Raw genomic sequence first — 10,776 nt, 5'->3', positions numbered from 1 at the left:
TTTGTTTGTTTGTTTGTTTAGAAAAAAACAACTTTCAGACTCTTCTCCAAGGGAGAAATGTTAGAACCCTGGTGCAAAATGAAAGGTATAAAAAGAGCGATGCTTAAGCCTTGCAAAAAAGAACTTAAAAACAAACAAACCAAACAGGCTGTGGATTACACTTTGCATGCTTACCGAATGCAACATCGCTAAACAGCGTATGAAAATATATGCCTTCCTAATTACGGATGGTGATTTGTTTCACTTGGCTCGAAAGCAACGGTTCCTTTCTGGCCTCAGATAAAACGGGGAGATAGCCGATCAGGCTCTCCAAAAATACTGGGTGCTTCTAGCTATTGCAAAAATGGAGAAAGGGAAGCAGCCGATGAAAAGAATGACGGGGGCAGAGAGACAGGGCTTTATCCAAGACTGCGCTGGCACCCCTGTCCATACAAGGGCAGCACTAGGCATGCAAATACAGCGGGAGGAAGATGGTTACTTCTTGGTCACAGAAGGCGGAGCCTACTCCTCAGGAAGGAAGGAAGCAAGCAACGTATTCTGGGAAAGGAGCGGACGGAGGACAAGCAATTTTGCTAGGAGCCTTAGCTTTATGGAGCACGTCTGAATGGCGTCACCTGGAAGTCATTTTGCTGAGTCGGTACGGCTAGCAAGGCCAACAACAGCCAAGGACGATGGGAGTGGGCGGAGAGTGGGTGGAGAAGGGCTGCCAAGCATTCCGCGTGTCGTCGGCAAGGGCGAAGACAGGGGAGAAGGAGGGGAGGCGGTTGCCAAGGACCATCCCCGGGGGTGGCTGTTGCCAGGGCGGTTGTGACCAGTTGTCAGGGTGCAGGAGTAGGCCGAAGACAGGCGATTGGTCGCTAGGGGTCCCAGTCGTTGTCATGGTGCTGAGCGGCAATGATGATCACCACTGTAAGGATGGTGCACAGGACCATGGCGGCGATGCCCACCGCCAGGCTGATGAAGGAGAAGTTGCGGGCCTCCCGGGAGGCAATTTCAGCGGATACGATGTCGCCGCGGGCAACTGCAGTCCGCACCTGACGGAGAGAACAAAGAGCGTGGGAACAGGAGGAGAACACAGGCACTGCAGCTGCAAAGCACTTTGGGCACATGGCACAATATCCGCCTCCCCATTCACAGTATCGTAACCCGCTCTTCAACACATGGAAAAAGCTAACGTGCAAAAGATGAAGAATCATTTACAGACGGCAGGGAGGGGAATATGCTCTTCTGTGCCTTCCTCTGAGACTCCCCTGTTACACAAATGAAATTTTATCTCTTTTATTTATTAATTATTTTTATAAATAACTCAAGGCAGCGAAAATACCTAATACTCCTTCCGCCTCCTATTTTCTCCACAACAGCAAACCTGTGAGGTCAGCTGGGCTGAGAGAGGATGACGGCGGCCCAAAGTCACCCAGCTGGCTTTCAGGCCTAAAGCAGGACTAGAACTCACAATCTCCCGGTTCTAGCCTGGTGCCTTAAAACCACTGCAGCAGCTGGTGTATTAATCTCGCTTAATCACATGAATGAATCTTCTTCTCTGGGAATTCTTGCTACCATTTTAGTTTTCCTTGTGAGGGAAGAGGACAGTTTCCTGCCTGTTTACCTACTCTTTTCTTCACTTTAGCAGCATATAGGGAGTCCTCAACTTAGGAATTGAACTCACAATTTATTTTGCTAGGTGAGAGAGCTGTTAAGCGAATTTTGCTCCATTTTATGCCCTTTCTTGACACAGTCCTTAAGTGAATCACTGCAGCTGTTAATTGAGTATGCAGTTCTTAAGTGGATCTGGCTTCCCCATTGACTTTGCTTGTCAGAAGTTCTCCAAAGGGGATCAGATGACCCTAGGACAGTGCAATCGTCATAAATACGAGTCTGTTGCCAAGCATCCAAATTTTGATCCCGTAATGCTGCAACGGTCGTAGGTGTGAAAAATGGTCTTCACTTTTCAGTGACGTCACTTTTTTCAGTGTTGTCACTGTGAACGGTCATTAAATAAACTGCTGTAATTTGAGGACTACCTGTACATAACCCACCCTCCTATTTTTTCCCCTACCCCAACTTGCAAAGCAGCCTTTCTCAATACAATACAATACAATAGTAGAGTTGGAAGGGACCTTGGAGGTCTTCTAGTCCAACCCCCTGCCTAGGCAGGAAACCCTGTACCATTTCAGACAAATGGCTATCCAACATCATCTTAAAGACTTCCAGTGTTGGGGCATTCACAACTTCTGGAGGCAAGCTGTTCCACTGATTAATTGTTCTAACTGTCAGGAAATTTCTCCTCAGTTCTAAGTTGCTTCTCTCCTTGATTAGTTTCCACCCATTGCTTCTTGTTCTACCCTCAGGTGCCTTGGAAAATAGTTTGACTCCCTCTTCTTTGTGGCAACCCCTGAGATATTGGAACACTACTATCATGTCTCCCCTAGTCCTTCTTTCTCTTAAGCTAAACATACCCAGTTCCTGCAACCGTTCTTCATATGTTTTAGCCTCCAGTCCCCTAATTCTCTTTGTTGTTCTTCTCTGCACTCTTTCTAGAATCTCCACATCTTTTTTACATCGTGGCGACCAGAACTGAATGCAGTATTCCAAGTGTGGCCTTACCAAGGCAGTATAAAGTGGTATTAACACTTCACGTGATCTTGATTCTGTCCCTCTGTTGATGCAGCCTAGAACTGCGTTGGCTTTTTTGGCAGCTGCTGCACACTGCTGGCTCATATTTAAATGGTTGTCCACTAGGACTCCAAGATCCCTTTCACAGTTACTACTACTGAGCAAGGTACCACCTATACTGTACCTGTGCATTCCATTTTTGTTGCCTAAATTCTCAGCTATGGTGACGTAAAAGATACAATACAATAACAGAGTTGGAAGGGACCTTGGAGGTCTTCTAGTCCAACCCCCTACCTAGGCAGGAAACCCTATACCGTTTCAGACAAATGGCTATCCAACATCTGCTTAAAGCCTTCCAGTGTTGGGGTATTCACAACTTCTGGAGGCATTTTCTGTTCCACTGATTAATTGTTCTAACTGTAGGAAATTTCTCCTCAGTTCTAAGTTGCTTCTCTCCTTGATTAGTTTCCACCCATTGCTTCTTGTTCTACCCTCAGGTGCCTTTGAAAATAGTTTGACTCTCTCTTCTTTGTGGCAACCCCTGAGATATTGGGACACTGCTATCATGTCTCCCCTGGTCCTTCTTTTCATCAGACTAGACGTATCCAGTTCCTGCAACTGTTCTTCATATGTTTCAGCCTCCAGTCCCCTAATCATCTTTGTTGCTCTTCTCTGCACTCTCTCCAGAGTCTCCACATCTTTTCTACATCATGGTGACCAAAACTGAATGCAGTATTCCAAGTGTGGCCTTACCAAGGCATTATAAAGTGGTTTTAACACTTCACGTGGTCTTGATTCTATCCCTCTATTGATGCAGCCTAGAATTGTGCTGGCTTTTTTGGTAGCTGCTGCACACTGCTGGCTCATATTTAAATGGTTCTCCACTAGGACTCCAAGATCCCTCTCACAGTTACTGCTATTGAGCAAGGTACCACCTATACTGTACCTGTGCATTTCGTTTTTGTTGCCTAAATGTAGAACCTGTGTGACTTCAACTCCCAGAATTCCCCAGCTGGCATGAGGACTCGGGGGATTCTGGGAGTTGAAGTCCACACATCTTGACGCTGACAAGATTGAGAAAGAGATGATTGTAAAATAGGTTCAGCTGAAAGAGAAGGACCAAAATGGGGGTTTCCCTACTCCAGCACCAACACCTTCATCACTGAGGATGAGGAGGGACTGGCCCAAAACCCCTCATGGAAGCTTGATGGCTCTCCCCATTTCTAATCCAGCACCTTCATCGTTTTTCAGCTCCAGGTCTGGGAGAAAAGAACTGGCTAAAAATCCCCATTGAAATCCAAGATGAAGTAGAAACTGTGTCCTCTCAATTTTAGGCCTTCACCGTTTCCTCACACAGTTGTATGAAAGTGTCTCTTGTCCTATGGGCAGCCCTGAACTTTCTCCTAAGGCCTCTCAGTTCTATGCCTTTGATATGAGAATCATGTTTGTGGTGTTCAATTGACGAGTAGCTACAGATAGTCCTCGACTTACAACAGCTCATATAGTGACCGTTCGAAGTGACAACGGCACTGAAAAAAGTGACTTATGGGCCGTTTCCCCACACACTTACAATCACTCCAGCCTCCCCATGGTCACGTGATCAAAATTGAGACGCTTGGCAACTGGTTCGTATTTATGACGGTTGCCACGCCCCAGGGTCATATGATCCGTTTTTGCAAGATTCTGACAAGCAAAGTCAATGGGGAAGCCAGAAAACAGAATAACAGAGTTGGAAGGGACCTTGGAGGTCTTCTAGTCCAACCCCCTTGCTTAGGCAGGAAACCCTACACCACTTCAGACAAATGGATATCCAACATCTTTTTAAAAACTTCCAGTGTTGGAGCATTCACAACTTCTGGAAGCAGATTGTTCCACTGATTAATCTGTCAGGAAATTTCTCCTTAGTTCTAAGTTGCTTCTCTCCTTGATTAGTTTCCACCCATTGCTTCTTGTCCTGCCCTCAGGTGCTTTGGAGAATAGCTTGACTCCCTCTTCTTTGTGGCAGTCCCTGGAACACGTCACCACTAGTCCTTCTCTTCATTAAAATAGACATACTCAGTTCCTGCAGCCGTTCACTTAACAATCGGGTCACTAACTTAACAACTGCAGCAATTCACTTAACCCCCGCAGCAGGAAAGGTCGCAAAATGGGGCAAAATCCAGGGACCAACTTTCGTCTCACTTAACAACAGAAATTGGGGGCTCAATTGTAGTGGTAAGCCGAGGACCACCTGCATTAAGCACTGCATATTTAAGAGGGCAGCCTAAACCAGACTGTCATTTGCTGGCGCCCTTTGAAATCATTTTTCTTTTCCGCTCCTGCATTCATCTGACATTCAAGTGCATTTTCTTAGTATTAGCATCTTTTCACTTCTCCATGTCCTCTTGAGTAAATGTTCTCGGCGGCTGTCAAGCACCAGTTTGACATGTTACTCATGTCCTTTGGGCAGACAAACCAGAGGTGAATGCAACACTTCAGATACGAGGCAGGCACGCCATGGCCTTCTACTGTGACAAAATGGTTGCCTGGGTCCTCAAAGCCCTGGATTATTTTCAGAACGAAGCCGCCTGACTATACAAAATGTGTACAGTACTGTACATGTGTGGGAGGTGAGAATTGCCAGCCAGACGTGAAGAGGGAGTGCACACGGCATATGTTCAATCCATTTCCTTCTCTGTGCTGTAGTTCCTTTCCATCTCGTGACGTTTCTAGAGCTGGAAAGGGGGCTCCCTACTCCAGAAGGATTTCCTCAAACACTTCGGTACTTTATAGGCGTTTGGCAACAATGATGCTTGGATCCTAGTGCAGCTACAGTGCAGTATTATTTAGGTTATTATTTAGTGCTAATACCACTTTATAATGCCTTGGTAAGGCCACACTTGGAATACTGCATTCAGTTCTGGTCGCCACGATGTAAAAAAGACCTGGAGACTCTAGAAAGAGTGCAGAGAAGAGCAACAAAGATGATTAGGGGACTGGAGACTAAAACATATGAAGAACGGGTGCAGGAACTGGCTATGTCTAGTTTAATGAAAAGAAGGACTAGGAGAGACATGATAGCAGTCTTCCAATATCTCAGGGGTTGCCACAAAGAAAGGGGAGTCAAACTATTCTCCAAGGCACCTGAGGGTAGAACAAGAAGCAATGGGTGGAAACTAATCTAGGAGAGAAGCAACTTAGAACTGAGGAGAAATTTCCTGACAGTTAGAACAATTAATCAGTGGAACAGCTTACCTCCAGAAGTTGTGAATGCCCCAACACTGGAAGTCTTTAAGAAGATGTTGGATAGCTATTTGTCTGAAACCGTATAGGGTTTCCTGCCTAGGCAGGGGGTTGAACTAGAAGACCTCCAAGGTCCCTTTCAACTCTGTTATTGTATTGTATTGTATTGTAAGGTTGTAGTCCTGCTCACTACACCCATCATCACAGGTGAGTCCACAGCTACGGGACCAAAGCCTCAGTCCAGATTAGTGTTTCTCACCCTTAGCCAGAATATAATGCATGGACTTCAACTCCAAGAATTCCCTACTCAGTGTTCTGGCTGAGGAAGTTTGGGAGCGGAAGTCCAAGCATCATAATGTGGCTAAGGTTTAAAAAAAACTACAGTGATCCAGATGTTTGCAATGTAGAACATCCTGTAAAGCAGCAGTGAGAAACCTGATTAGGGTCATAGCTGGTTTCCATCCCTCTTTTGTAGGTCATCTAGAACCTTAAGATTGGGCCACCAAAACAAACCACAAAATAAAGTGTTTTAAGTTGATCGCATAATCCGCTTACGGGATCAACTTGTGTCCTCTCCACTGCTGATGTAAAAAAGTGCAAGTGCCCTCCGCTCACACGAGTGGAGCTTCGCGTGCGAGCACGACTGGAGCTTCACACACACTTGCCCACCATTCTCACAAGTGGAGCTTCGCGTGTGCATTCACTTTCCCATTGCTCACGCCTCCCAGTTTGAAACAGGCTACAGCCTGGTAGTGAGCCGCAGCCCAGCGGTTGCCGACCCCTGATTTGTAGTATAGATAGAAAAAATCTGGCTCTTCAATTTGGATATTAGGCTCTGATATTCATCCAATAAGACCAATTATCAAAAACAAAAAAAAAAGATATAGCTTGCAGAATCCCTATTACGTTCCCTCTGATGTCCTAGACCACGGGGTGTCAAACTTGCGTCATCACAGCGGTGTCACATGACGTATCGTGACTTTTCTCCCCTTCGCTAAACCAGGCAGGGGCAGAATGTGATGCATCCAGACCACGGGCCACGAGTTTGACACCCCTGTCCTAGACAATGCGCTTCCTGAAAAGCAAACAGCCTTGAATGTCCATCCTGACGAATAAATACAGTTGTTGCACTCGGAAACCCATCTCCTGTACCCCACTTGCTGTATTGAGACATAAACCCAGAGGTGACATTCAGCAGGTTCTGACCAGTTCTGGATACAATACAATACAATAGCAGAGTTGGAAGGGACCTTGGAGGTCTTCTAGTCCAACCCCCTGCCTAGGCAGGAAACCCTATACCGTTTCAGACAAATGGCTATCCAACATCTTCTTAAAAACTTCCCGTGTTGGGGCATTCACAACTTCTGGAGGCATTTTCTGTTCCACTGATTAATTGTTCTAACTGTCAGGAAATTTCTCCTCAGTTCTAAGTTGCTTCTCTCCTTGATTAGTTTCCACCTATTGCTTCTTGTCCTACCCTCAGGTGCCTTGGAGAATAGTTGGACTCCCTCTTCTTTGTGGCAACCCCTGAGATATTGGAAGACTGTTGTCATGTCTCCCCTAGTCCTTCTTTCTCTTAAGCTAGACATACCCAGTTCCTGCAACCGTTCTTCATATGTTTTAGTCTCCAGTCCCCTAATCCTCTTTGTTGCTCTTCTCTGCACTCTCTCCAGAGTCTCCACATCTTTTCTACATCGTGGTGACCAAAACTGAATGCAGTATTCCACGTGTGGAGAACCAGTAGCGGACATTTTGAGGAGTTCAGAGAACTGGTAAATACCACCTCTGGCTGGCCCCGCCCCCAATCTATTCTCTGCCTCCCGAGTCCCAGCTGATCGGGAGGAAATGGGGATTTTGCAGTTTCCTTCCCCTGCCATGCCCACCAAGCCACACTCACAGAATCGGTAGTAAAGAAAACAGAATCCCATCACTCACCTGCACAGCCTTGATGATAGCAATGATGCCTGTGGGCCAGAAGCAGCAGATGGTGGTGAGGACAGCGATGGGAAGGTAATCGTGTGGTGGGCGCCGGGGTTCCAAGATGGGAATGCCAGACGTCATTTGTGTTGGGGAGAGAGCTGGTGGAGGAGGCGGGTTGGCCTGAGAGTAGGGCTGGAAACAACAATCGAAAAGCTGAAGAAACCGTTCATTCATTCATTCATTCAACTTAATATCAAGGAAAACAATTTTCAGCACTATCAAGTAGAAGAATACTTTACGGAATGTACCACTTGAAGGTGCAATCTTGAGTTTTCACACCCACCCCAAATAGCTCAGTGGTAAGATTCTGCAGGGAAAAGATTGCACCTTCCGATTCTGATATCTCTAAGGTGGAGACAGATATTAGAAAACAAATGCTGTAAAATATATCGGGCTCAACTCTTTCAATCTTGGCCTCTGAATGACATAGCAAAATGGGAAGTGTACAGCTAAGACAATGACTGTGAGGGAGAGATTGGAAGGAAGACCATACTGAAGAAAGTAAAATACCAGGAGGAATAAAGGAATAAAGAGAAGAAGGATAAACTCCTAGAGTTTTTACAAACTATGAATGGAACAAAAAAAAGGAACAATGGGTGGAAACTAATCAAGGAGAGAAGCAACCTAGAACTCAGGAGAAATTTCCTGACAGTGAGAATTAATCAGTAGAACAACCTGCCTCCAGAAGTTGTGAATGCCCCAACACTGGAAACTTTTAAGAAGATGTTGGATATCCATTTGTCTAAAGTGGCGTAGGGTTTCCTGCCTAACCAGGGGGTTGGACTAGAAGACCTCCAAGGTCCCTTCCAACTCTGTTATTCTACTCTACTCTACTCCTATTCCTATTCCTATTCTATTGAAAAAGAAGCCAAGTGGTACTTTGCCGATAACCGGGAGACACTCCCTCGCCTTCTAAAATTCTGATCAATGAAAGGGAAGCAAATGAGTGGCATTTTAAGGTATTAGTAGTACAAATCGTCCCATCAACTTTCCAGTGCAATCCAGCTGCCTGCATTTATTCCCTGGCTGTCTGGCAAGGCCTCTGTGGCTCCCCCACCCATCCCTCCCCCCATTCCTGACTGTGGGCCTGATAAAGAAGACAAATTAGCTGTTCTTTTAAGGAAGCTTGTTTGCCCTACATACAAAAAAGACAAAACACCACCTCCAAAGAGCACATAATTAATACGTGTCAGGAGCGTTACAAAGGCCCTAGCCGCATAAAGGAGATTTAACATGGTTTCATTCTTATTAGAGTAGATGGATGCTCAGATGCCCTTCTCCTAAAATGCACCAAGAGGAGGGGATGCTTACCAAACAACCCCCAGCCTACACACTGCCTAGGTCCACATGTTGTTTTAGCTGCAAGTCTGTCTGTTCTTTCTTTCTTTCTTTCTTTCTTTCTTTCTTTCTTTCTTTCTTTCTTTCTTTCTCTTTCTTTCCTTCCTTTCTCTTTCTTTCTTTTTATTTCCTTCCTTCCTTTCTTTAACAAAAATAGATGGATTCACATCTTGTACACAGGCTGTTTGACTTAGCAGGATGTCTGCATCCAGCCGCAGGGGTTTCTAAATGAAACAGTAGCTTGGGGTTTAATGTTGTGCATCAAACAAGTCACTTTTAATTATAGCACAAGGAAGATGGCTGAAAGAAAAAATGGCTTGGCAAATTACAGTTCCTTTAAGCTAAAGTTAGTAAGAGGGTAAGACTGTTTCTCTAAAACACGGCTGTTGTGTTTTAGAGGACGTTTGTCCTTTATTAACCAAATTGCTGTGAAATATAGAAATCATATTGCTTATGGTTGTTATATGCCCAAAAATGGAAAGAAGACAAAATGGAAACTAATCAAGGAAAGGACTAACCTAGAACTAAGGAGAAATTTCCTGACAGTGAGAACAATTAATCAGTGGAATAAATTGCCTCTAGAAATTGTAAATGCTCCAACACTGAAAGTTTTTAAGAAGAGATTGGACAACCATTTCTCTGAAATGGTAGGTGTTTTCCTGCTTGAGCAAGGGGTTGGACTAGAAGATCTCCAAGATCCCTTCTAACTTCGTTATTCTGCACTCACATTGAAAGAATGGATTTTGAAACTAACGAAGCTAGCCAAGATAGCAAAACTGATTGCTTTGCTTAGAGACAATAATTGGATTAAATTTCTTGCGACTTGAAGACCAAAGTTTGATTTCTTAGGCAATAAGGAGAAAAATCACATTTTGACACTTCGGAATTTGAAGATTAGTTTGGATTGGATTAGAGAAATATTATAGCTTTTTAAACGCAAGGTTATTTATATTTAATGATTTCACGCCTATTAGATTAAAGTTAAGCAAAGAACATTTTAATATTGGCATTTTAGAGTGCTGATTCTTAGGATTTTAGGATTAGCTATTTAAATTTAGGGAGAGGCTGCTGTACTGTTATTTTCTTTGGCATAAAAGAACATCGGAGGTCATCTTTCCTATAAATGTGTTTGCTGCATTTTTTTTTCTCCTGTCACTTTACATTTGTATGGTTATTCCCTTTCCTTTCTCCCTGTCCTTCCTAATAAAGGCATAGGATCACCAGAGTGATAGCTCAAGAAATCATCGTTCTCATTCCTTCTGCACTAACTCATATCTGCAGGATAAAGAGGCAGTTCTTAATTTGAAACCATTCATTTAACAACTTTTCAAGGTTACAAAGGCATTAAAAAAGGTCACTTACAATAAGTCCCCACAACAATTTGCAACAATTGCAGCATCTCCAGTGTCACATAATCAAAATTCAGGGACTTGGCAACTGGCACGTACAGGTCAGGGAGGAGTTCCTGCCAGTTCTAATCTCTTCTATAGAAGAGGTTCCATAAATCTACCGTGCCGTTTAGAACTGGTTCCAGCTCCCTCCCTCCCCCCGCCCATCCGCACATCATCAAGATGAAGAGCGAGAGGAGGAATTCTGGGAGTTGAAGTCCACAAGTCTTAAAGC

General features: G+C 44.5%; 1 protein-coding gene across 1 annotated transcript in view; it reads right to left on the bottom strand.

Annotated features, from left to right (window-relative positions):
• PRRT1 (proline rich transmembrane protein 1) overlaps positions 1 to 10,776 on the bottom strand; it is a 44,297-nt gene continuing 33,521 nt past the window's right edge. The window contains exons 3-4 of the mRNA XM_081934316.1: positions 7,771 to 7,947; positions 1 to 1,034 (exon numbers count right to left, since the gene is read on the bottom strand). Of these exons, the coding sequence (XP_081790442.1) occupies positions 858 to 1,034; positions 7,771 to 7,947 (354 nt within the window). The 3' untranslated portion in view covers positions 1 to 857. The remainder of the gene's footprint in view (positions 1,035 to 7,770; positions 7,948 to 10,776) is intronic.

Source organism: Natrix helvetica (assembly GCF_964273705.1).
Source record: "Natrix helvetica genome assembly, chromosome: 1".
NCBI lineage: Eukaryota > Metazoa > Chordata > Lepidosauria > Squamata > Natricidae > Natrix > Natrix helvetica.
This window is presented reverse-complemented; position numbering and strand designations above follow the sequence as displayed.